The sequence below is a fragment of the Taudactylus pleione genome, unplaced genomic scaffold (assembly GCF_031769625.1).
Source record: "Taudactylus pleione unplaced genomic scaffold, aTauple2 ptg000138l, whole genome shotgun sequence".
In the NCBI taxonomy this organism is placed as follows: domain Eukaryota; kingdom Metazoa; phylum Chordata; class Amphibia; order Anura; family Myobatrachidae; genus Taudactylus; species Taudactylus pleione.
The window spans coordinates 14898943-14924023 of NW_028284540.1; the positions used below are offsets into that span (position 1 = coordinate 14898943).

General features: G+C 46.9%; 1 protein-coding gene across 2 annotated transcripts in view; it reads right to left on the reverse strand.

The window, feature by feature from the left end:
- RALB (RAS like proto-oncogene B) overlaps positions 1-25081 on the reverse strand; it is an 88182-nt gene that overhangs the window by 49079 nt on the left and 14022 nt on the right. For both annotated transcript variants that reach the window (XM_088473668.1, XM_088473667.1), the window contains 2 exons: positions 11777-11943; positions 3049-3257 (listed from right to left, as the gene is read on the reverse strand). In XM_088473668.1, coding sequence (XP_088329794.1) covers positions 3049-3257; positions 11777-11890 — 323 coding nt within the window. In that variant the 5' untranslated portion in view covers positions 11891-11943. The remainder of the gene's footprint in view (positions 1-3048; positions 3258-11776; positions 11944-25081) is intronic.

Sequence of the window (25081 nt, forward strand, 5' to 3'; positions counted from 1 at the left end):
ATTAAGGGCCTGATTCAGAGCCGGACGCAATTAGCGGTCGCTCGTCCTGAAAATAGGGGTGGCTAGTCAAATGAACCATTCGCTGTTTGCGGTCTGTTCACGCCTCTAGGTCTGAACGAGCGTAGAAAACTTGCGGTCGTTTTTTGGGAAACTACGCCCCCTGGCTGCTCGCATCCTACGTCATGTCCGCTATTTATTAGATTAATCGAGTACATCGAACAGGGTATGAACTGCTCGCTATTCTTGTGGTTGGTTTTTGCTACCACAATTTTGCGAGCAGTTCTGGCTTAAAAAAAACCCAGTGACGTGGTCAATGACGCTGCTGTTTTAAATATGCACACCCATAAAACGCCCGTTTTGACCTTTAAGCACGCCTGCGATCGGATCTCCACTCCCCGTTTTCAAGCACCTTCCCCTGTTACCACCCACATACGCCTCATTCTGTCACTCAAATTAGCAGGCATTCGCTATTTTGCGAGCACATGAATTTCGGCCGCACTGACTGGTTCGCGCATGCGTATTACGATCCGTACGCATGCGCAGTTGGGCAAACATCGCTCGGAGCGAACGAGCTGCCGCTTACGAGTGGCTCTGAATCAGGCCCTAAATCCACAGGGGTTCCATTAAATGCTGCAGGTGTTTTCTTCATTGCACAGAGTAGCGGCAGGTGCATTTTTGCAGAATTTTAAAAATAACTTTAGGGACTTAAAAAAATGCTTACCCCCATTTTCATGTACCCCAAATTTGATAGTTTTTTTGGGGGGGGAAATAACTATTCCTATCAAATTTGGATTTAATTTGTCTATTTTAGAAGTGGTTTTTAATTTGTTTTTGTTTTTTACTTTTTTTTTTGCACATTTTAAGGAGGCATTCCCAAGGGTTCAGGCTATTTTTTTTTTTTTTTTAAAGCCTGCACCCCTAAACCCCAAATCTGCACTTTTTTTCACCTGCTAAAAGGTAATTGAAGAAGTATCCCTGTTTTTTTAAAATGACTTTTCACACCATCTACAAGAAAAAAACTTGAATTTTCGGGAAATATGCCTGGGACCCCCCTAAAGATGTCCAGACATGTGGGATTCACTATGGGTGCCCCCATTTTTGCATGCTGAAGGAAGTCGGGGTTTGTAATAGCCGCGGCAGGTGCATTTTTGCGGCTATGAAGAAGTGGTGAAGAATAGCATTTAGGAATAGTTAATTCCCCCCGCCAAAAAAACCTAAGTGCTATTCTTCACCACTTCTTCATAGGCGCAAAAATGCACCTGCCCGTTTTTTTTCGTAGATGGTGTGAAACAGGGATACTTATTCAATTACCTTTAGCAGGTGAAAAAAAGTGCAGATTTGGGGTTTAGGGGTGCAGGCTTTAAAAAAAAAAAAATAGCCTGCACCCTTGGGAATGCCCCTTAAAATGAAATGTGCAAAACTAAAATAGAAAAATTAAATCCACAGGGGTTCCCTTAAATGCGGCAGGTGTTTTCTTCATTGCACAGAGTAGCGGCAGGTGCATTTTTGCAGAATTTAAAAAAAATTAGTTTAGGGACTTAAAAATATGCTAGTACCCATTTTCAAGTACCCCAAATTTGATGGGACCACTGTTAAAAAGGAAATAAAAAAGCCAAGTGCTCTTCTGCATCACTTCTTCAATGTCAGAAAAAAAACACCTGCCGCGGCTATTTAAAAACCCGACTTTCTTCTGCAGGCAAAAACGGGGGTACCCATAGTGATCCCCCAGGTCTGGACATCTTTAGGGGGGTCCTACAATTAATTCCCAAAAATTCCCGTATTTTTTCGCTGATCCAAGTTTCGCCTGTTCCAGTTTTCGCCTACTTTGGAATTGAATACGGGGAATAGCGGGCACGCACGCGATACTTTTCCGCCTGGAAAACAGGCGAAGGAGGCGAAAAGTCCAGCAGGCGAAAAATCTGGACTTTTTGCCTCAAATGGAATACGGGACCAGATCTGTATGGATGTCCATAGTTCTGTAATGAGATCTTCAAAAAGAATGAGTGTGATGTTCGGGTGCATACATACTCTTGTAGTGTTCACTCTAGGTCCGGCGCTGGACCTAGAAAGTGCCTGAGAAGGGGGCATGGTCATGTGAAAAGGGGGCAAGTCTTTAGGATGCACCCCCTTTTCATCACTCTTGGGGGTGTGCCCGGCACTCACAAACATGCCGGGCTGCCACCAAGCTCTCCCCTCTCTGGGCAAAGATGCTGTGCGAATGCACACGGCATCTATTCACTGGCAGTGATCGCTGCACCGCTATTTTTCCCCACCCACGGGACAGTGCGTCCCGTTAGTTGGGACAGCACCCGCCATGTTTTAGTGGTGCGCATCTAAAACAACCTAGCGGGAACACTACTCTGGACGTGTAGTGTAACTAGGCACAGCACTACAAATCTGGACATTAGAAAAGATTCTCACCTAGATCAACGGAAGGAGAGTCCACCAAATGCTATAAAGTTCATATAGACATTAGGGAAAAACCAAAAGAGCGACTTGCATCATGCTGGATGGATATTTGTTTTTTTTTTTAAGGTGTGTTTTTGGGAGACATAACTTGTCCCTACTGAGCGTCTGCTACAGAATTATCTATGACAAGAGCTGTGTAATATTCTGCTAAAACTGAAAATGGAGACAGAAGATAGTATTTTAAACTTGTTACTGTTGCCTAGGGTTAACAATACCTTTACAGAATTTCTTATCTGAATATCAGTTATAAAAAGCCAGGCAGCCAAGCTGTGGGTGGTGGACGTAGGCATAAATCCAGCTGTCAAGATGCCGGCGCTCAGAATCCCGACGGTAAGTAGTAGGGTTAGGTTTAAGCAGCAGGGAGGGAGGGTAAGGGTTAGGAGAGGGGGGATTTAGGAAACTTACAAATAGGTGTCAGTATCCTAGCCCTGTTGGGATGCCAGCGTCGGGATTCTGACCGCCGGCATCCTGTACCCAACCCCTTTGGGTGTACAGCAGATGTAGAAGTTATACTAGTATCTTATAGTTCTAACACCAATATCTAATCAATTGTAATTTAAGATTACTTTTAGCACCAACCTGAACTCCGCTGTTGCTGTAAAAGATTCGTGCTCAGTGATAGAGAAAACTAGCAGGAAGCCTTCTCCACTACGAAAGTAGTTGTCTCGAATAGCTGCGTAATCCTCCTGGCCAGCAGTGTCCAGGATGTCTATCTGAACCTCCTCTCCATCCAGCACCACTTTCTTTCTGTAGCTGTCAGCCTTGGTGGGTTCATAGTCCTCCACAAACTGAGATAGACAGAGGCTCTCATTATACAGGAACATTTGTACATATCATTTACACAGAGGGCAGACACAGACAGAGATGCAATTTCCCTGTAAGATTTCAGGATGAAATGGGCCATTAAATAGAAAGTGAAACCAAACTGACAAAAAATAAATTAGCAAAATCACTGCTTTTTCAAGGTAATTTTGGTCTAAAGAACATCAGTGTTTTCTATACTGGTGGAGAGATATGTGACAACAGTAGTAATTCACTAATCCTGAAGCTGGCTACTATTGGAAACAAATGCATGTGACTTGCAGGAATTCAAGAGGAAGTTTAAAAGGTTTGTTATGACTCAATAATAATATACATTTTAGTACACATACTTTAGTAGATTACTACATATACATATACATATATATATATATATATATACATAATATGAGATATGGTAAGAACTTACCCTTGTTATCTCTATTTCTACGAAGTCCATAGGGTTCCACAGGATACCTTGGGGTATAGGTGTGACGTCAGTCGCAGGGCACCAAAGAGTTAAGCTTTCAGCCTCCCAGGATGCACTAGGTCCCCCTCCTATACCCCGCCCCCGGGCCAAGGCACCTCAGTTAGTTACCAAGCCATAGGCCGGAGGAGGAGAAGGAAGAGAGAGAACAAAGATCTGGACACATACAAGAATCACATTCTCACCAGAGGGAGACGGAAAACCGGTGACCAGAGCAAAGCCCATCTGCAGCACAGGTGCGACAGGGCGGGAGTCCTGTGGAACCCTATGGACTTCGTAGAAATAGAGATAACAAGGGTAAGTTCTTACCATATCTCATATTTTCTACTTCAGGGTCCATAGGGTATCCACAGGATACCTTGGGGATGTCCCAAAGCAGTATCCTTTAAGGGTGGGGACGCTCCTGTGCAGAAAGGAGAATCCGCCGCCCGAAGGAAGCATCCTGAGAGGCGAAGGTGTCAAACCTGTAATACCTCACGAAGGTATGGACAGAAGACCACGTAGCAGCCTTGCAGATCTGAACTGCCGAGGCACCACGTCGAGCTGCCCACGAAGGACCCACAGACCTAGTGGAATGAGCCTTCAGAGAAGGAGGGACCGGTAGGCCTTCATGAAGATAAGCTTCAGAAATAGCCATACGGATCCAGGCTGCCAAAGTTTGCTTTGAAGCAGGCCAACCCTTTTTACGGAAGCTAAAGAGGACAAACAAAGCGTCCGACTTCCTAAACGAAGAAGTGCGGTCAACATAAGTCCTTAAGGCCCGCACAACATCCAATGAGGCCTCACCCACGGAAAGACCCGGTGAGTTAAAGGCCGGAACAACTATTTCCTCGTTAATATGAAACTGGGAAATAACTTTGGGAAGAAACTCGGGCCGAGTGCGGAGCACTGCCCTGTTCCCATAAAAAACCAAGAAAGGGGGTCTACAAGAAAGAGCCCCTAACTCAGAAACACGTCTGGCCGAAGCAATGGCCAGAAGGAAAACAGTCTTAGCTGTTAGCCATTTAAGATCCACTGAGCCCAGTGGTTCAAACGGCGGTCCTTGGAGAGCCCTCAGGACCACAGCCAAATCCCAAGGCGCCACAGGTGGAACAAAGGGCGGCTGAATGCGGAGAACACCCTGCATAAAGGTGCGCACATCCGGGATTGTAGCAATCCTACGGTGAAACCAGACAGATAGGGCCGAAACCTGTACCTTCAAAGAAGCAAGGCGAAGCCCATGATCTAGTCCCGCTTGCAGGAAGGCGAGAATCCGAGACAGACGAAACTCCCGCGGTGCATAACCTCTCGGTCGACACCACTGGAAGAACGTATGCCACACGCGATGGTATATCCTCGCGGAAGACGGTTTCCGAGCTCGTAACATGGTACGCACCACAGAGCTGGAAAACCCCCGGGACCTCAGCATGGCCGTCTCAACAGTCACGCCGTCAAAGACAGCCGAGTCAGGTCCGGGTGAAGGCAAGGACCCTGAGACAGAAGGTCCGGTCGTAGCGGCAACTGCAGAGGAATGTCCACGGACAGACCCTGAAGGTCTGAGAACCAGTGCCGTCTGGGCCACGCGGGAGCTATCAACAGGAGCGTCCCTCCTTCCTGTTTGAATTTCCGGATTACCCGTGGAAGAAGGGAGACCGGAGGGAACAGGTATGCGAACCGGAACGTCCACCGGACGGACAGAGCATCCACCAGAGACGCCCCTTTGTCTCTTGTGCGAGACCCGTACACCGGCAACTTGTTGTTGTGCCGGGACGCCATGAGGTCGATTTCTGGAAGACCCCACCTGTCCACCAGTAGTTGAAAAACGTCCGGGTGCAGGGACCATTCCCCCGGATGAACGTCCTGGCGACTTAGAAAGTCCGCCTCCCAATTGAGCACTCCCGGGATGAAGACCGCTGATATGGCCGGAAGATTGCGCTCCGCCCAAACCAGGATCCGAGAGACCTCTACGAGAGCCGCCCGACTGCGAGTTCCTCCTTGCCTGTTTATGTAGGCCACGGTGGTAGCGTTGTCCGACTGGACCTGCACCGGGCGACCCTGGAGAAACCGCTGTGCCTGCTGGAGAGCATTGAAGACCGCACGGAGTTCCAAGATATTTATTGGAAGCTCCGCTTCTGTCGGCGTCCACCTGCCCTGGAACAAGTGTGGACCCGAAACTGCTCCCCAGCCCCGAAGACTGGCGTCCGTTGTCAACAGGACCCAATTTGGAACCCAGAACGGACGTCCCTTGTTGAGGTGGGTCGTCTGTAACCACCACGTAAGGGACAGGCGAACCTCCTGGGTGAGCACAATCGTCTGGGACTTCAGAGACTGAGTCAGCCCGTTCCACTTGGACAGGATCAGGTGCTGCAGAGGTCTGGAGTGAAACTGGGCGTATTCCACCATGTCGAACACCGACACCATGGAGCCCAGTAACCTCATCGCCGAGTGTAAGGACACCCGGCGGCTGTGCAGACAACTGCGCACCCTTGACTGTAAAGCAGAGATCTTGTCCTCCGTCACGAAGATCCTTTGCTGTCCCGAGTCCAATAAGGCTCCAAGATGCAGAATCCTCCGAGACGGGATTAGAGTGGACTTCTGCCAGTTGATTAGCCAGCCGTGCCGTTGCAGCAGTGCAATGGTCAGGTCCAAGTGGCGTAACAGGAGCTCTGGAGATCCTGCCACCAATAACAGGTCGTCCAAATACGGCAACATGCGGACTCCCTGCAGCCGCAGAGAAGCCGCCATGACCGCCATCACCTTGGTGAAAACACGTGGTGCTGTTGCCAGGCCAAAAGGTAACGCCCGAAACTGGAAGTGGTCGCTGCTGATTGCAAACCTGAGGAACTGTTGATGGCGCCAAAGAATAGGGACATGCAGGTAAGCGTCCTGTATGTCCAATGACACCAAGTAGTCCCCAGGTTCCAGCGCCAGAATGATGGACCGTAGGGTCTCCATCCGAAACTTCGGGACCCGCAAAGACTTGTTGAGTGCTTTGAGGTTGAGTATCGGACGATATGACCCATTGGGTTTCTGTACCAAAAATAGATTTGAATAGAAACCCTGGCCCCTCTGGGAGAATGGAACCGCCACTATAACTCCAGCCTGGAGCATAGTGTGCAATACCTTCCGCAGCTCCGTAGCCTTGTTCCGGTCTGATGGGAGACCCGTGGTGAAGAAGCGAGCCGGGGGTCTGTGCCGGAAGGAGAGGGCGTATCCGTGGGAAACCACCTCCAGAACCCAAGTGTCTGTCGTAGTGGTCGACCAACACTGGGCGAACTGTAGCAGGCGGCCTCCCACCCTGGGATCCCCCAAAGGGAGGCCCGGACCGTCAGGCCGCAGGCTTGTCATCTGGCTTGGGGGCCGGACGTCTGGTACTCCATGCCTGCTTCCGGGGCTTGACCGATTTCTTAGGGCCAGCCTGTCGAGGAAACGACTGTGGTTTGGGCCTGCCCTGGGCCCTAGATGACCGAAAGGACGATGGTCCCGAACCAGAAGGAGCAGCGGCCGACGGGAGACAGGCAGATTTGGCTGCCGCCAGCGTGGCCACAATCTTATCCAGATCCGGACCGAAGAGAACTTCTCCGGTAAACGGCAACGCTTCCAGACCTTTCTTGGAATCTGCGTCCGCCTTCCAGGATCGCAGCCACAAGGTGCGACGAGCAGCTACCGCTGCTGAAGAAATTCTAGACACCAGAGTACTAATGTCTAGAGCCGCCTCGTTGATGTAGGTGGCCGAATCACGGAGATTGCCAATCAACTCCGCCTGATCGGCCGGACAGTCGGATTCAAAAGAAGCCTCTAATGAATCCGCCCAGCGCTCCATCGCTCTGGCAACCCAGCAAATGGCCATAGCCGGCCGTGCTGCCCCCACTGCAAGGGAATAAGCGGACTTCAGGCAGATTTCTACCTTGCGGTCCGTAGCATCCTTAAGGGAGGACATGGATGGCATCGGCAATGTGGCACTACGGACAAGACGGGTCACGTGAGAATCCACCTGTGGAGGGGATTCCCACTTAGCAAAATAATTATCCGCGAACGGATAAGCCACCGCCAGGCGTCTCTGCGGCTGGTATCTTTTGCCAGGTTGTTTCCACGCCTCCTCTAAATGGTCCACCAACTGACCCGAAAGAGGAAAGACTGTGGCATCGCCCTTCACATCTTTGAAAAAGGCATACTTAGATTTAGCCGCTGGGGGAACTTCGTCCTCAATCACCAAGGCTGTGCGGACCGCCCGAATAAGTCCAGGAATATATACTTTGGACTTAGCATCAGCGTCCTTAGTATGGAGAGGTTCCTGATCGTAAGGATCTAGAATCTCCCCATCATCAGACGTCCCTTCGTCATCCTCATAAGGAGCGGACAGAGACGCCACCGGCCTTTTATGAGACCGCATCACAGACTCCCCTTGCAACACATCCGACAAGTGCTGTACAGAACTTGTCAGGGAGTTAACCCACGCTGGCTCCTGAGAACCCGGGAGCGGGGAAATAGGGAGACTGTGGGGTACCACCAATTGTCGTGGGAACCCCTGCATGGGTGACGACACCACAGACTGCTGGGACAAACCCATCGGAGTAAACGCGGGCTGCGGAGCTAACTGGCCCACTAAAGCTGTTAACGCCTGAGCGAAACAAGCCCAGGGCGGCTCCTGTACCGGTGCTGTAACCGTAATAGGCCGCGCCATGGACAAACACTGCCGGCAAAGGCCCTCCGCGCTACCCTCCCCCTCCGCTAACGGTACTTTGCACGTGGTACACTGTAGCCGGAGGGGAAAATCACTTTCAGACATGATGGCACCACGTATGTGACCTCTCTCACCAATTAAGTATTAAATAGGCGAGAGACCACCCTGCAGCACCGCACCGCAAGGGCTTTAGCAGAAAGAACAGGGACAGTAATAAAGCTGACAGTTTAGAGAAGAAAAGATTACAGGCAGCAGCGCTAGCACAGTCACATACAATGCAGAAAAATAACAATTCCTGCACTAACAGCGCTGATCACTCAACTACACAGACACAGGGCCTGGTAGGACACAGCGCTGCATACACAGACCTGACCACAGCGGAGGAGAGGTATGCGGGGGGACCCAGACCACGATGCTTCCGTCCAGCGCTTCCAGCAGCGTTCACCATGCGTTCTGGAGAAGATGGCCGCCGAGGAGCAGAGAGGAGGCTGGCCTGGGGGAGGAGCGCTGCCACAGGACCAGTCGGCAGCATGCAGAGAGGGCTGTGTGCAGCGGGGGAGGCGCCGGCTGTGAGACAGGGAAGGCGCGCTCCCCTGGCATGCATTTAACCCCTGGGACGCCGCAGCGCTACCGCTCTGCTGCGGTCCGCTGTCCCAGGGGGTAGTGGAAAGCGCAGGTTGGTCGCCTGGCTCCACGCTGCAGCCAGTCCCCAGGGAGCCCCCTGCCTGGGGACTTAGGACCATGTGATCAGCGGGGACCCACCGCGGGACCCCGCTGCTTACCTCTGTCCCCCTTGAATCCGGCCATGGTCCGGAGCATCTGGGGTCACCGCTAGCTGTGACCCCAGACGCCCACCAGCATCCCCGGATCAGTACCGGCGTTCTGGTACCGGCGGGGTGTAGGGAAGACAGCATGGACGTCAGGACTGACTGTCCATGCTGTTCATCCAGATGTGCAGCCACAGCTGCATGAAGAATAAGCTTCAGGGGCTCTTCTAGCCCCCACTCCAACAGGTGCACCCGACTCCGGCCGGGCACCAAACTAAACTGAGGTGCCTTGGCCCGGGGGCGGGGTATAGGAGGGGGACCTAGTGCATCCTGGGAGGCTGAAAGCTTAACTCTTTGGTGCCCTGCGACTGACGTCACACCTATACCCCAAGGTATCCTGTGGATACCCTATGGACCCTGAAGTAGAAATATATATATATATATACATACATACATACACACACATATACATACACAGTCAGGTGCATAAATATTGGGACATTGACAGAATATTCATATTTTGGCCTCTATTCACCACCACAATGGCTTTGAAATGAAACAAACAAGATGTGATTTAACTGCAGACTTTCAGATTTAATTTGAGGGTAATTACATCCAAATCAGGTGAACGGTGTAGGAATTACAACGGTTTCTATATGTGCCTCCCACATATATATCTGTGTGACTTACGTTCATGCTACATTAGACAACGAAAATGCAAGTCCCTTTCCGTAACTAAAACAATTTTTTCTTTATTGTATAAAGTACAAATGCACAAATATTTAGATTAATATATTGAATCACTGGGTCTGCTTATCCTGCACAGGAAAAATCAGAGCCCAGCCAGGTTGAATTTCACAGAAGTTCAATATTATGTAACCTCGAAAGGATGTGTTTTGTCTAAGTCCTGTGCTGTCACAAGTACATTGTAATTTTTTTTTTTGCAACAATAACTTTTTTTTTTAACTTTTAGTTTACTTTAAAGTTCGTTCTAGATTCATTATTCAACTTTATTCATGGAATAGGACTTAATTTCAAATGTATCCAAATGACGCCGTAGGGGTCCCCTGTATTTAGCGCAACCAGCAAAGGGATCTGATCCAATCCTGGTTATGGAAATACAGGGGACAAAGTGTAGGGGGCCCCCTGTGTTTTCCTTAACCAGCACCAAACTTTTTCTAGCGGGGGAGAAATTCCACAGCCAGGGGAACCCTTTCACCAGGTCCCCCTGGCCACAGCATTACCCCTGATCGATAGTCAGCCCAGGCCTGGAATCCCTGGGCAGTTAGGGACCCCCCCCATTAAAGGAGTCCCCCTTTCCAGGGCAATGCTTTGGAGTTGAGCGGTGGGTACCGGGTTGATTATTATTATTATCCTTTATTTATATGGTGCCACAAGTGTTCCGCAGCGCCTTACAAAGTACAATGGAAAGAAGCGTTTTTGAACCACTGTGCCGCAGGCGGTCAGCTCAGCGCACTTGTACTGTAGTGTGTTTTATTCCTGAGGAGGCCAGTGTACTGCGTTTTATTCCTGTGGAGGCCAATGTGTGTGTGTTTTCATTGATCACGCATGCCGCATCACCAGATAGTGTGCCTTGGCAATTTTAAAATCTTGTGTAGTGTGCCTCGAGTTGAAACATTTTTTAAATAACTGTGGTGTGATTGAAGGAGTTAAAAATATTATCTTTTGCAGTGAAACTACAGGTCCCAGCAAGCCTCCCCACATGCTGGTACTTGGAGAATCACAAGCACCAGCATGCAGGGCATTACGGGCCCGCTGGTATGAAATACCGCCAGGACCCCCTTATCCTAACCCTCCCCCCCGTGGCTGTTCGCGTGCGCCACCTGGCTTACCTTCGTTCGGTATGCCGGGTGTCGGGCTCCCGGCGTAGGTAAAAGGACAGGCGTCGGGATTTCAACGCCTACCATTAGACCCCTGCCGGGATTAGACATTCGGGAAGTTGGCGGTCAGCATTTCGACTGTCTGCTTCCTGACTGCATCCCCTTAAGGTTGAGCGACAAGAGGACAATTCATAAACCATATCCATTGACTTAAAAAGCATTGTAAACCTACTGTATATTCTGACAACCCCCACTTACACATTACATTTTACCCTCTTTCACAAAGATAACCAAAATAAATTATCTGTATCATGTGGTTCTCTCTCCAGCAGAGTACTAGGTTTGAGTCTATCACCTAGCAAAAAGGCAAAACACTCCTTTTATGTGTGTACAGACTGCACACTGCTCAGCTGCGTAACGTGCTTTACTTGAGACAGCTATCAAATGATCAGATTACGGTGCATTAAGGAGCCAGGAGAACTACAGGCCCATCAAATCCTGTCTATGCAGTCTAGGAAAAGATTTGAAAACAATTATTTACAAGAGAGGCAGTATGGGGTGAGATGCTAGGAGTAGGATATATTTTTTCAAGTGGCTGTGGAAAACTTCATAGACTCCCAATCCCAAATGTGTTCCACAGTTAAATGCTATAATATACTTTCCAGCCCTTGTAAACTACTATTAAAATAATATAACAGATAAAGCTGGTTATACATCTCAAACAGGTCTTGAAACTCCCCGCAGAACTTACCTCATCATACATGAACTGTAGTGTGAGCGCTGACTTGCCTACCCCACCACTTCCAACCATGATCACTTTGTGTAGTACCAAGGAACTCTGAGTTTTGTTCTTGTTGGCTGCCATCTTGGGTGGTTCTAATGGTTGAGATCATACACCAACCAACAGTTCTGTCCCAACTAGAAACAGAAGACAAAGATTTTACTGAGACATTTTGGTACCAGCTCCACTAAAATAACTCAGTCTTAGAAATGCCCTGATGGCAAGAATAGCACTCCAGCATGGTTCTATGCAGATAATGTGGTCACATTACTCAGCCGTACAATCATAAAAGGGGATGTCCACATATTTTTATTACTACTCCTGGAGCCAAATGTAATAGGGTGCGAGTTTGTCCCACAACTTATGTAATAGGGTGTGAGTTTTAGGGTCCCATTTTGAAGTCAATGGTGGGAACTGCTCGTTGACTAAGAGAGGCGTAGAATCACCGCTCAGCCAACGTATTTTTATGTGAAATGCCGTGGCCGAGTCGCCATGCGGGAAGTTCCGTTCTTATGTCTGTGGGTCAGGTTTTTGTCAATTTGTTTTTTTTATGAATATGGAGGATGAGTACATGGACAGAAGAGGACAGGAACAATGGGTAGGTGAGAATGGTATATTTTTTTACAGGTCCGGATCACAGGGTTCTTAGGGCTAATTTTAATTCAATGCAAATTGAATAGCACCCGGAGATATTCAATTCTGCGCTCTGTTAGGTCGGGGAATGCCCGTTCTCCCGCCCCTCACGCCTTAGGGTGTTAAGTCGCGAGAACGAACATTCTCCGACTAAGCTTCATTTCACGATGCTGTTTCCGCCACACTAAGGACAGAAAAAAGAATCACGCTTGTAGTTTTGTTGGATTTCTGCTCGCATCCCAGGAGGGATGAGAGAAGAAATCCTTAGTCGGGCTTAGCAGTGCGCTGAATTGAATAGCTCCAGGAGCTCGTTCCCAGCACTATTCAATTAGCATTGAATTGAATCAAGCCATTAGTGTTCATTCTAGCACCCTGCAACTCTCCCAACCCATGCAGTTCCTTTTTCCTGACTGGGGTGTCCCACTCTGCTCTGGTGTTCCTTGCACACTCAGCTGATGCAACAAACCAGGGTGTCCAGAGTAGAGAGGGATACCCCAGGCAGGAAAGAGGAACTGCACAGGTTGGGAGAGGTGCAGGGTGCTAGAATGATTACTAGATTCTACTGTAGAAGGGGACAGACCAGCACCAGGGACAAGGTAAGTATGTAGGGAGTACAGGCGAGTGAGTGAATGAGTGCATGTGTAATAAAATAATAAATCCTTCAGTATCTGTGTCCTGTGTTTATTTTAATATTTATTTTACAGATGAACTAGAGGTACCAGCGGGCCCTTAATGCCCCCCCCGCATGGTGGTACTTGTGTTTCTCCAAGTACCAGCATGCGAAGGAGGCTTGCTGAGACCTCCAGTTCTTCTGTAAAAGACATTATTAAATCTATTTATTACACAATCAACCTTGCAGCCACCGCCCAGGGGTGCCGGGGATAGCCCCAGGCTATCAGTCCAGGCCTGGGGTGCTCTGGAGAGGGGAAACCTCTTTATTGAAGAGTGATTCCCCACCTCCCCAGGGTTCCCCGGCTGCGAAGCAGGTCCCACGGATGTCGGCATTACATCCCTGCTAGAAAGAGTTCGGTGCCCGTTGTGGATAATACGGGGTCCCCCTACTCATTTTGTCCCCTATATTTCCACAACCAGCACTGGCTCACTGAGCCTGGTGCTAGTTGATGAAAATACAGGGGACCCCTACATCTTTTTTCCCCCGTATTTTCACAACCAGGACCAGCTCAGGATAGCTTGGTGCTGGTTGTGCTTTTTATGTCATTTTTTTTTATTTTACACTTAATCTGTGCATGCCTCAGTTGTAACTTGCACCTGCTCAGGTTATACTCGCTAGCTTGAAACAGGTCTAGTTTTATGCGAGTTTTAGTTAAGTAATAGTGTGAGAGTTAAAAATTCGTACTCAATTACATTGGCAGAGTTGTATCTTCACAATGGCAAAACATCTGGATGCGAGTTTTGCCATTGCGTGTTCCAGGGTGTGAGAAACATGTGAGTTTGCAGGTTCTCGCACCCCATTACATAGGGCGAGTTCCAATAATGTTTGAGTATAACTCTATACTAGCACCTTTTCAAAACTCGGCCCCTATTACATTTGGCCCATTATTAAAAAAAACAATATAACTAGTTCCATAAGAATCAAATATACTGCATGATATTATCAGTCTTCATCTTTACTAGAAGACACCTCGCAGACATGGAACGGATAAACCGTTGATTTACTAAGTAAAACAAAAGTTCTTCAAGACTTAAGCACCACTGGAGTATATTATTTTTGACAGTCTTAGATCCTAAAATATGATGTGTGAGGTCAAATTCCTGCAAAGAGCAAATAAAACGTTTCATGTTTATTCCTAGATCCATTGCCGATAGCCCCCAGAAATGAACTATAAATTCTGTGTGGCATGAAATGTACACAGATTATTCTATGGTGTGTAAGTTCTCAGAAGTTCCCAACAGCTAACAGTGCCCACACACATCCTAGCTTTCCATGTGTTTCTAAATAATAAGAGTTATGGTATAACATACCTGAGTTAACTCTTTTTCTTCGAGGTCCATAGGATCTACCTTGGGGTATGTAGTTGGAGTGATCCATTGCACCAAACAGCTTACAACTTTGAAGCTCCCAGCATGCATAGGTCCTCTTCCCTATATACCCCGCAACCAGCAACAGGCATTCAGTTTGTAAACAAGCCTAACTGCAAGAGACGGAAAAAGTGGAGAAGGAAGTACAATGTCCCCAAGAAACACTGTCAAAACTCGAAGAGGGAATAAGTGATCCAAAAAGAAGGATACAGAACACAACTGAGGCCAGTGCTTTAGGGTGGGTGCCCTGTGGACCTCGAAGAAAAATAATTAACTAAAGCAGTGGTTCCCAAACATTTTTGAATCACGGCGCCCTAGTGAATCAGCATTGTTTTCACGGCACCCCTAAGCCAAAGTTTTTTTTATTGAGAAAAAATTTAGTGAAGTAGTACAGTGAAGTAAATTGTGCGTTCCGGTCAATGTTAGGTTTGGTTATAGAGCGGTGGACAGGTTTGTGCTTCTATTTGTGCACATATTTACATTACATTGACCATAAAGAATTTGATTTGCTGCTGGACCACCAACCTGAAGCACCCCTGCAAGTGTCCCGAGGCACCCCGGGGTTCCGCGGCGCGCAGTTTGGGAACTACTGAACTAAGGTATTAGTGTTCACTCTGTGGCTGCCGCCGGACCTAGAGCAAGGGCACTTATGTGCACACGCCCAAAAAAGGGGGCTTGGCCAATGAAAAGGGGGCATGTCTTTATGACGTCTGCCCTTTTCGTCACTCTTCGGGGCGTGCCTGGCACTTACGGACATGCCGGGCAGCCCCCAAGTGCCGCTGTCACTGTGAATGGATGCCGGGCGCATGCGGTGACCGCTGCTCTGCAGTTTTCCCCACCCGCGTGAAATGCGGCCCGTGGGTGGAGGACAGAACCCACAAGCTGTTTCAGCGGAGCGCCGCACTGGAGGGCAGGGTGCTTTCTGCCCTTCAGAAATAAAGCAGGGTGCGGCGCCTCGCTGAAACAGCTTAGCAGGAACGCTAGGTATGTTATACCATAACTCTTATTTTCTTGTTCAGGGTCCATAGAGTCTACCTTGGGGACGTCCTAAAGCAAATCCCTTAAGGGTGGGAATGCTCCTGAGAAGAGAGGAGAACCTGCTGCCCAAAGGAAGCATCCTGGGAGTCAAAAAGTATCAAATGCATAGAATTTGATAAAAGGTATGGACGGAAGACCAAGTGGCTGCCTTGCAGCTGTTCAGCCTAGGCGCCATGTCTAACCACCCACGATGGTCCCACAGACCGAGTAGAATGTGCTGTCACCTTGTTCGGGACAGGGAGACCAGCCTGTGTATAAACCTGAGAAATCGTCAAAACGCAGCTAGCAAGCCAAAGTCTGTTTGTGAAAACCATATAACAAAATGAGCGCATCCGATTTCCTGATGGAGTTGGTATGATCTACGTAGATACGCAAAGCTCGGCCCACATCCAGTGAAGCTTCACCCCTAGAAAGGTCTGAAGACTGAAAGGCAGGTACTACAATCTCTTCATTCATATGAAAAAGGAGACAACGCCTTTGGAAGGTAACCCGCTCTAGAGCAGAGGACAGCTCTATTTTGATGAAAAATCAAATATGGAGAGGGACATGACAATGCTGCCAAATCAAAAACTCTGCGAGCTGAGGAAATAGCGAGAAAAGTCTTCGCCGTCAACCATCTAAGGTCCACCTTATCCAAGGGTTCAAAAGGAGCAACTTGCAATGCCCTGAGAACCAAAGATAAATCCCACGGTGCCACCGGAGGGACAAGGTTGCAGACTGAGAACCCCCTGCTAAAATGTTCTAACATCTGACAGGAGAGCATTTCTGCGCTGGAACTAAACTGACAATGCAGAAACCTGAACTCTCAGGGTAGCCAGGCGAAGACCTAAGTCTAACCCAGCCTGAAGAAAAGCAAGCACTCGGGAGACCTGGAAGACATTAGGGTCATAATCTCTGTGAGAACACCAAAGAAAAAACAAATGCCAATCCTGTGATAGATGCGGGCAGAAGCCGGCTTCCTTGCCCTTAGCATCGTCTGGATCACAGAAATAGAGAACCCTTCGCCTTTAATACAGAAGACTCAAGAGCCATGCCATCAAAGCCAGCCGAGGTAAATAAAGATATAGGCAGGGACCCTGCACTAACAAATCCAGTCGTGAAGGCAGTGGAAGAGGACTGTCTATGGATAGACATGTCAGATCTGCGAACCAATGTCTCCTGAGCCAGGCAGGAGCTATCAGTATTGTCCCGCCACCTTCCTGCTTGAACTCTCTGACCACCCTTGGGAGGAGGGAGATTGGAGGAAACAGGTATGCCAACCTGAAGTCCCACCTCACCGCCAGAGCATACACGAAGGTGGCTGAGGGGTCCCTTGTTCTGGGGACCTTATGGTTGTCACTTGACACCATGAGGTCTACGTCCGGTATTCCCCACCTGTCCTACAGGATTTGAAAGATGTCCGGAGGAAAAGCCCATTCTCTGGCGTGTATGTCCTGACGACTTAGAAAGTCCGCTTCCCAGTTGAGGACTCCTGGGATGAATATTGCCGAGATTGCTGGAAGATGGCATTCTGCCCACAGCAGAATGTTCACCGCTTCCCTCATGGCTGCCGGACTTCATGTACCTCCATGATGGTTGATATAGGCCACTGTCGTCGCGTTGTCGGACTAAATCTGGATAGGACTGCCATGAAGGATATCCTGTGCCAGAATGAGCGCTCTGTGCACTACACGAAAACATTTATCTGCACGTGACTTTCCTGAAAGGTGTGATGGCCTGTCACCGCTCCCCATACTCGCAGACTTGCATCCGTGGAGGAGTACCCAATCTGGGACCCATAATGGGCGACCCTTGTCTAGATGAGTCGTCTGCAGCCACCAGGCGAGGGAGAGCCGAACCTCTGGCGAAATGTGGATCATCCAAGACTTTATCTGATGATACCGACCATCCCAATGAGACAGAATCCATTGTTGCAGGGACCTGGAGTGGAACTGGGCATAAGCCACCATGTCAAATGTGGATACCATGGAGCCCAGCACCTGCATTGCCAAGTGAACTGACACTTCTTGCTTGCAAAGTAGACTGTGCACAAGGGATTGTATGCATCCTGTATGTCCAGGGAGACCATGAAATCTCCAGGCTCCATTGCCAGCATAATTGACCGTAGGGTTTCCATATGGAATTTGGGCACATGGATGAATCTGTTGAGACTCTTCAGATTCAAGATAGGCCGATGTGACCCATTTGGTTTCTGAATCAAAAACAAATTTAAATAATAACCCCTTCCCTGTTGCTTCACAGGAACGGGGACTATAACTCCTGACCTCAGGAGGGCCGCAATAGCCTCCCAGAAGGCCAAAGACCTGACCGGGTCTAAAGGAAAAGCTGTACCAACAAACCTCTGAGGACGATGCCTCTGGAACGTGATGGCGTAACCCTGAGAGACCACCTCTCGAACCCAGGCATCCATAGTCGTCTGATGCCACGCATGAGAAATCTGTAGAAGTTGGCCTCTAACCCCAAGACCTCCCCATCAGGCAGTGGGCTTATCGTCCGGCTTGGAAGCAGGACGTCTAGTTGACCAGGATTCCTGGTCTGCGGTTTCCTGTGGGAATTATCCCATCTAGAGGAAGACCCTGTGGGCAAAAGGACCGATCTGATGACTGCCTATACTTAGGGGTAGTCGTAGACTGCAACCCCGCAGACTTAGACAGACAGAGAAGACACTGTCATCCAGCTCTGGTCCAAACCAAAAAAAAGAAAAGCCTGGGACTGCCTAGGGAGTCCCACTGTTAAAACGGTGCGTTTGGATACTTGCCGCGCACCAAACAAAAAAAAACAATGAATGTGGCTGGGGGCGGGGTATATAGGTAGGAGGACCTATGCATTCTGGGAGCTTCAAAGCTGTAAGCTGTTTGGTGCAATGGATTACTCCAACTACATACCCAAAGGTAGATCCTGTGGACCCTATGGAAGAATAAAGCTGAAATATTAAACAAATGAGTTCTTATGGCGCTGTCCTCATCTATATCCTAGTAGGACATTAATTTCCATTTCACCCATTCCATGAAGACAAAAAAAGATGAACAAAAAAATAAATGTAGAAAATATAATATGATTGTGTTCTTAACAAATGTGTCAAAATCACATCACAATAGAGAAACAAAGAATCCCATACGAGTGCACACTGTCTCGTATGGGATTCTTCGTTTCTCTTTTTTTGTGATGCGATTAAGGGATTTGTCCTGGAGTAGCACCCCTATTATAAAAGTAATAATAATAATTGACAAGATTTGAGTATCAATTTGATATTCGTAATAGGGTGGTCTAACAAATACACTGTCTTGGTGCGACCCCGTTTCCCTCCCCCCCTCCTTTTCCCTTACCATTTAGGAATTTAAATGTGTCAAAATAATGACATATTAAAATACAGATTGAAACTCTAAAATCCATCAGGCTAAAATACATACATTACATGCTTCCACATAGTAGAGGAAAATACAGCTACAGATACAGTTATGTCTAGTTATATTTTTATGGTACCCTGATATGGTTCCAATTTAGATGAAATACGTGGTATCTGTGCACATTCACAATTATTTAGGTTAGGTTTTTAAATAGCGGATTTACTTTTTATTTGTAACAGCTCCAGACCATGACAATCTACTTTCATTTTGACAATTCTACAATATAACCAAGACTCCTGCATTAGATCACAAGAGGATCTGATGACAGATCAGTGCAGTTCAATCCAATACACCAGCCTTATAACCTTCATCAGGGAGGAGGGGTTTCTGCTTCCTGACATTGTTTCTCCATCATGGATGTAAACTACAAACTTCCTCTTGTTGTATTCAGCCACATGAGTACGCACAGCTCTGCACGCAACATTCTGGCTACATATCCCCTCTCCCAGCTCTCTTAGGACACAGATTGAAAGGAATCTATCGAAATAATAATGCAGTAAATTCTTACCTAGATTGATAGTTTCTGCTTGAATTATCAGACAACCTGTTCTCCCCACACTTATAATGATCTCTAAATATACATAAAGCTTTCATATCTTTGGATGGCAGTCAACAGATAGACAATGAAAAGGTTGACAGTGTGTAGGTAGAAACCAACTGGTAGACAGGCAATAGGTCATCCGGTACATAAGGTCAACATGGTCAAAAGGTCGACATGGATGAAAGTCAACTTGTACAAAAAGGTTGGCATTAGAATGGTCGACACTTATTTTTGGGGGGGGGGGGGGGGTTAGGCACTTACCAGTGGGTTAGGCGCTAGGAGGGACAGTTAGGGTTAGGCACCATTTGTGTGTCGATCATTCAAACGTCGACCTTTTGACCATGTCTACCTTTTGAACCTATCGATTTTCATCCATGTTGACCCGTCTACCAGTTGGGTTTGATCTTTTGATTGTCTATCTAAATAGTGTAGATCTTCTAATCCACACCCCATATATTTACTTTGCAACAGTATCCAGCTTGTCACAGATTACAAAAACCCTACACCCTGACTGGTGTCTGTGATAAGTAGATATTTGGTTCATTACTCATTTGCAGCAACTAAATGGTTTTCTGTGAAAACAGACGATGTTCTGGCAGTAAAGGAAAACAGATCAGAGTGTAAACAGTTTATGTATAAATATATACACACATCACAGAGATATGCTGGCCACACAATAAACGATTTGCAGAAGATGCAATGTCGTCAACGATTTCCCTTGAACTCCCCGGGCAACTCACCTGCACCCCTGGACAGACAATATCTTGCTAAACTGTACAATGTGACTAACGACCTATCACGCGTCCTTAATGATCTCCAGCGCACCGTTAAGGACATTGCCAGATCTTACATGCAGTAGATAAGATCTGAAGATGCGACAAACAACCCGCGGGACCACGCATCGGATCGTTATCGCTTGTGGAAACTGCACAATTTGCACAAATTTGAACGATTCATTGTTCCGATGCGTCAAAATCGTGCAGAAAATAGTCTAGTGTGTGGCCAGCTATATGAAATAAAGTGTAACACAATAAATACAACAACATTTTCCCTCAAGGTTCAAGAGTATTTTCTAGAATACAAAGTGAGAAGCACAAGAAATGTTGTATAATGTTAATAAAAAATTAAATAATTTGCAGATTTGTAGAACAAACATCCACCAGAAGGGTACTTAAATACAACACTTGTAAGTGTAGGTCACAAATGAAGTCATTAGAAGGTAAAATGAGCAGACTAGATAGACCCATTATGTGGTGACAGCATTTCTTAACCATTGGTTAATATCAGCAAAAAATAATAAAAGCTCTTTAAAATAAAACATGTGAAACAAGTTTACATTTGAAACATACACAAACTTTTACTGACAGAAGAAAGAAGAAACACAACCCCATTTAAAGATCACCCCTGCCTAGTGACTACTGTGAAAGACGAATGCTGGCAGGGTACAATCCTTTATCTCACCTATGGGTCAGGGCAGTCTGCACCTAAAAAGAAAAGCTCAAAAGAGACAAGTAACAAACACTGATGCAGCCACTTCTCCAAACATCTTCCAAGTAGATTAGCCTGTTCTCTGCCGATGTGGCAGGCTTTGCATCATCATAGAATGACTAGAGAAATTTCATCTGAAATCACCAATGAAAGAATACTACCAAGAACCAAAGGTGGTACAAATAATGTGTCTCAATCACCACCCAGCAGACGTTTCAACCATGAAATCTTACATATATGTAATTAGTATGAATGGTGTATTGTTAAATGTAACAGATAAACACATCCCAGAACATTTCGTGGATAGCTATCACAGACTCTTACCCTAACAAGTGCTCCTCTCTGCAAGTGTATTTCATAGACACTGGAGCCAAACTGGGCAGACAGAGATCTGGAATAGGCTTTCTGTAAGCATACGTGCTCTCTGGCACAGGGCCATAACAGCAAGAAAAATGAATTTCTGCAGATATAAATGGCTCGAATTATAAACTATTAGGTTTGCTGGCATTTGTGTACGTCAGTAGGTTTTTAAGTGCTGCCGACAGAAAGGCAGATGCCTTACTGGGGATCAAGAGGAAACTCTGTACCCAGTCCCCTGGTCTGCCTGTGTGCGATAGGAGTATAAATGATAACACAGAGGCCAGACACAGAGTAGGAAGCCTGGAGTACAAATCCTGAAATCCCTTTCCTGCCAGCCCACACTGCTCAATTCTTCAGAACCGAGCAGCTCACAGATACGCTGTAGTTCAGGAAGCAATACTCATAACTAAAGATTATGCCAATGGTTACTTTGCCTTTACGCAATCAAATCTGGCTTTTATCAAGTATTCGTGTATCACAAATTCTGGTTTCATTATTGTGATCATTTTTAAATTGTGGGGGAAAAAAAAGCATTTTTATGAAAACTGATCATATGTTGCATAATCATATTTCAAATGCATAACAGCAAAATATCGCCTATAAGAATAACTGTGATGAGGATAATATGATGGAGACCTATGTGGCTATGTTAACCCTTCTCTGAAACAGCCTAATGCAACAGAAACACTTTAAAAGTCTCTCCGGACAAAGCACTTCAACGTTACTTTGCAGATATTCATGAAAACGCAGCACATCACTTTGGCCCTGATTCAGAGCCGGACGCTCTGACCAGAGCGCTCGCTCTGAATCAGGGCCCACCTCCATTAAAATGGAGCGTCCTCCTGGACACTCGTATAGCTGTGGGTCACCATCCACAGCATATACGAGCGTGCAGGATGATGGTCGCGATGGTCTTGACCATCGCGACCATCGCCACTGCGAGCAGAAGCCTGCGGTTGAGTTTCTCAACCGCAAGGCCAGGAGTGATTTTGGCTCCATCAGAGCCAAAATCACTCCCACTGACATCACTAGTGATGTCAGTGGGGCCGGCTTCTGACGGTAGGCGTTCCCTTGGGAACGCCTCCGTCCGGCAGGCACGCCCCCGGCACGCCCACCAAAGGGGGCGTGCTGTCAGTCGCCATCGACAGCACGCCCCCTTTGATGAGACACTACGAGCGAAGGAAAGTCCTTCGCTCGTCGCGTCTCGCGCACGACGGAGCTCCCTCTGTCGTGCACATGCGCAGTGCAGACCATCGACCCACTTGCGAGCGGACAGCCGCTCGCGAGTGGGTCTGAATGAGGGCCTTTATGTACTTCACAGGGACTAAGGTGTCTATTTACTAAAGCTGGCCACACACTAGACCAACTTTCATCCAACTAGTTGATTGGTCGGAATGAAAATCTGATAACGTATGGGAGTAAATGATGATCAGCAATTTGCACCCAAATGCCAGAAAACAGATGAAAATGGTCGTCAGACAGGATTGTTAAATGTTTGATTTAAACAATTTGTTCAAACAACAGTTTTTGTCCATTTTCCGGCATTTGGGAGCAAATTGCTGATTGTCATTTGCTTTCATACCTTACCAGATTTTCATTCCAACCAATCAACTAGTTGGCTGGTTGGATGTAAGCTGGTCTAGTGTGTGGACAGCTTAAGCCTTAGATGGAGATAAAGTGACATGAGGTAAAGTAGCAGCCAATCAGTTCCGTGTCACAGGCTGGGTTTGAAAAATGAGTTAGGTTGGCTGGTACATTATTCTCCATCCCAAGCTTAGCGAATAGACCCCACAGTTTTCAGAATGACTACATCTATAGACTTTCTTTATAGGGTGTACGATTTTCCAGCTGTAAGAAGCTATTAAGAAGAATTTGGGAAACGGGCTGCTGTGTGTGTTCAGGCTTAGGGCGGTATTCAATTAGATTTGCATTCGCGATAAAGTTTCGCATGCCGGACTTTTTGCCTACATCGCATATTTTAGCAGCGGAAACCTATCATGCGCGTACCCGCTTTTCTCCCTATTCAATTCCAAAAGACGCGAAAACGGCAACACATGAAATCAGAACAGGCGGAAAATGGTGTCAGAATCGGGGAAATCAGCCTGAACCCCCGCAAAAAGATGCAGAAACACAATATAGTAGTGCCCGAATAGCCCTAATAAAACTTTTTGGGGTACTTAAGCTGGTACAATTGCCTCTAATTAGCGTCTTTGCACAAGTGGTGAAGAATGACATAAAGCAGTTTATATAGTAGAAAAAAAGTAGTCCTGGCAAATTTGGGGTACCTGAAAATGGGTGCGAGCATCTTTTAATGTCTATAAAGTGAAGTATTAATAAAAGTGAAATTCCATCCTTATAAAAGCACCTGCAATCCCAAAAACACTTGAGCCCTTCTTAGAGCACGCCAGAACCTTATTTCGCTAGTTTGCTAATTTGTTCCCCCACTTTGTGCTTTTTCGCCCCCAAATTCAAAGTATTTTTTTGGGGTGTTCTTTGCTTTTTTCCTGGAATTTCTTGACAGTTATCCTTTGTGGGGCTGTCCCAAGGGTTCTAAGTGGTTTCCCCACGTTTGCACCCCAAAATAAAAATGTTGCACTTCTTTTCTCCTGCTATTCAGAGGCAAATCTTTTTCACCATTACATTGAGTTTCCATGTACGTGAAAAGCAGATTTAATTGAATATGGAGATAAGTTTCCGACAGGCGAAAATACACAATCTGCGATACTATTTCGCGGCTACCAGTTTTTCGATTCTAATTGAATACGGCCCATAGTCACTTGTCTGGACTGAAATACTGAGGGTAAACATTCCCCTATACGAGTCCTGCTGTAATGGAATCAGGAGACCACTGAGCTGCAAGAGCTCTGTCTTATGTCAGGGCATAGTTCCCATTTTCTTAAAAGTTTTCAGCTCATCATTCGCCTCCTAAAATATTTCACAAGACCTAGTACCAGCTTGAGGCATATATCACGTCACTGGTGACGTCTCTCCACTTCATAACATCAGGGAGGGGAGAAAACAGGCGTCATTTACTACAGTGGTCCCTCTCCAACCTCATGTGAAAAAAAAAAAAAAAGCTTCTAAAAACAGCCTCACAAGTCCAAAGTAGAAATAAACCAGTTATATAGTAGCTCCTATTACACTCAGCTCACACATTATGCCTGGTAACAGCTACTGAATGATCCAGCAGGAAGACGACTACATCCCCTACTAAAGTACCCTCAGATGAACACTTTAGTAGCAAAGAGCAACAAGAGCCAAAGCTACCAATCAGCCTTAAACAATGAATACTTCTTCATGTCAAATTTGGACAGCAGAGTTAGAGAATTCTCTGGTTAAAACACTCTAATTTTAAAATCTCCCTTTTCAAATCCATGTGCTTGTTCCTGACCTAAACTAAATCTATTTTTCCTTAAGGGATTATATAAGAGTTCCACTTAAGCAGCCAATTACTCATCTAAAATGTTCAGTAGATGCCTCAAATTAAAAGCCACACTGCATCATCCACCAATCAGAAAGGAGTAACTGCTGCAATTTACATACAAATTCAAGTGACTGCAGCTGCCCCTTGGATTATGACAGAAAAGAATTACTAATGCCACCATCGGCAGAATCACTCTCTATGAAGGAATAAATCACCCTGCACCACATGGTTGCTTAGTGTTTCCGACTGGCCAAGTTGATATCCCGAAAGAAAAAAGGGGTACACGTGCGCTCCTTGATGTGTGTGTGTGTATGGAGGGGGGTGGAGTGGGGAGGAGGGCAGCT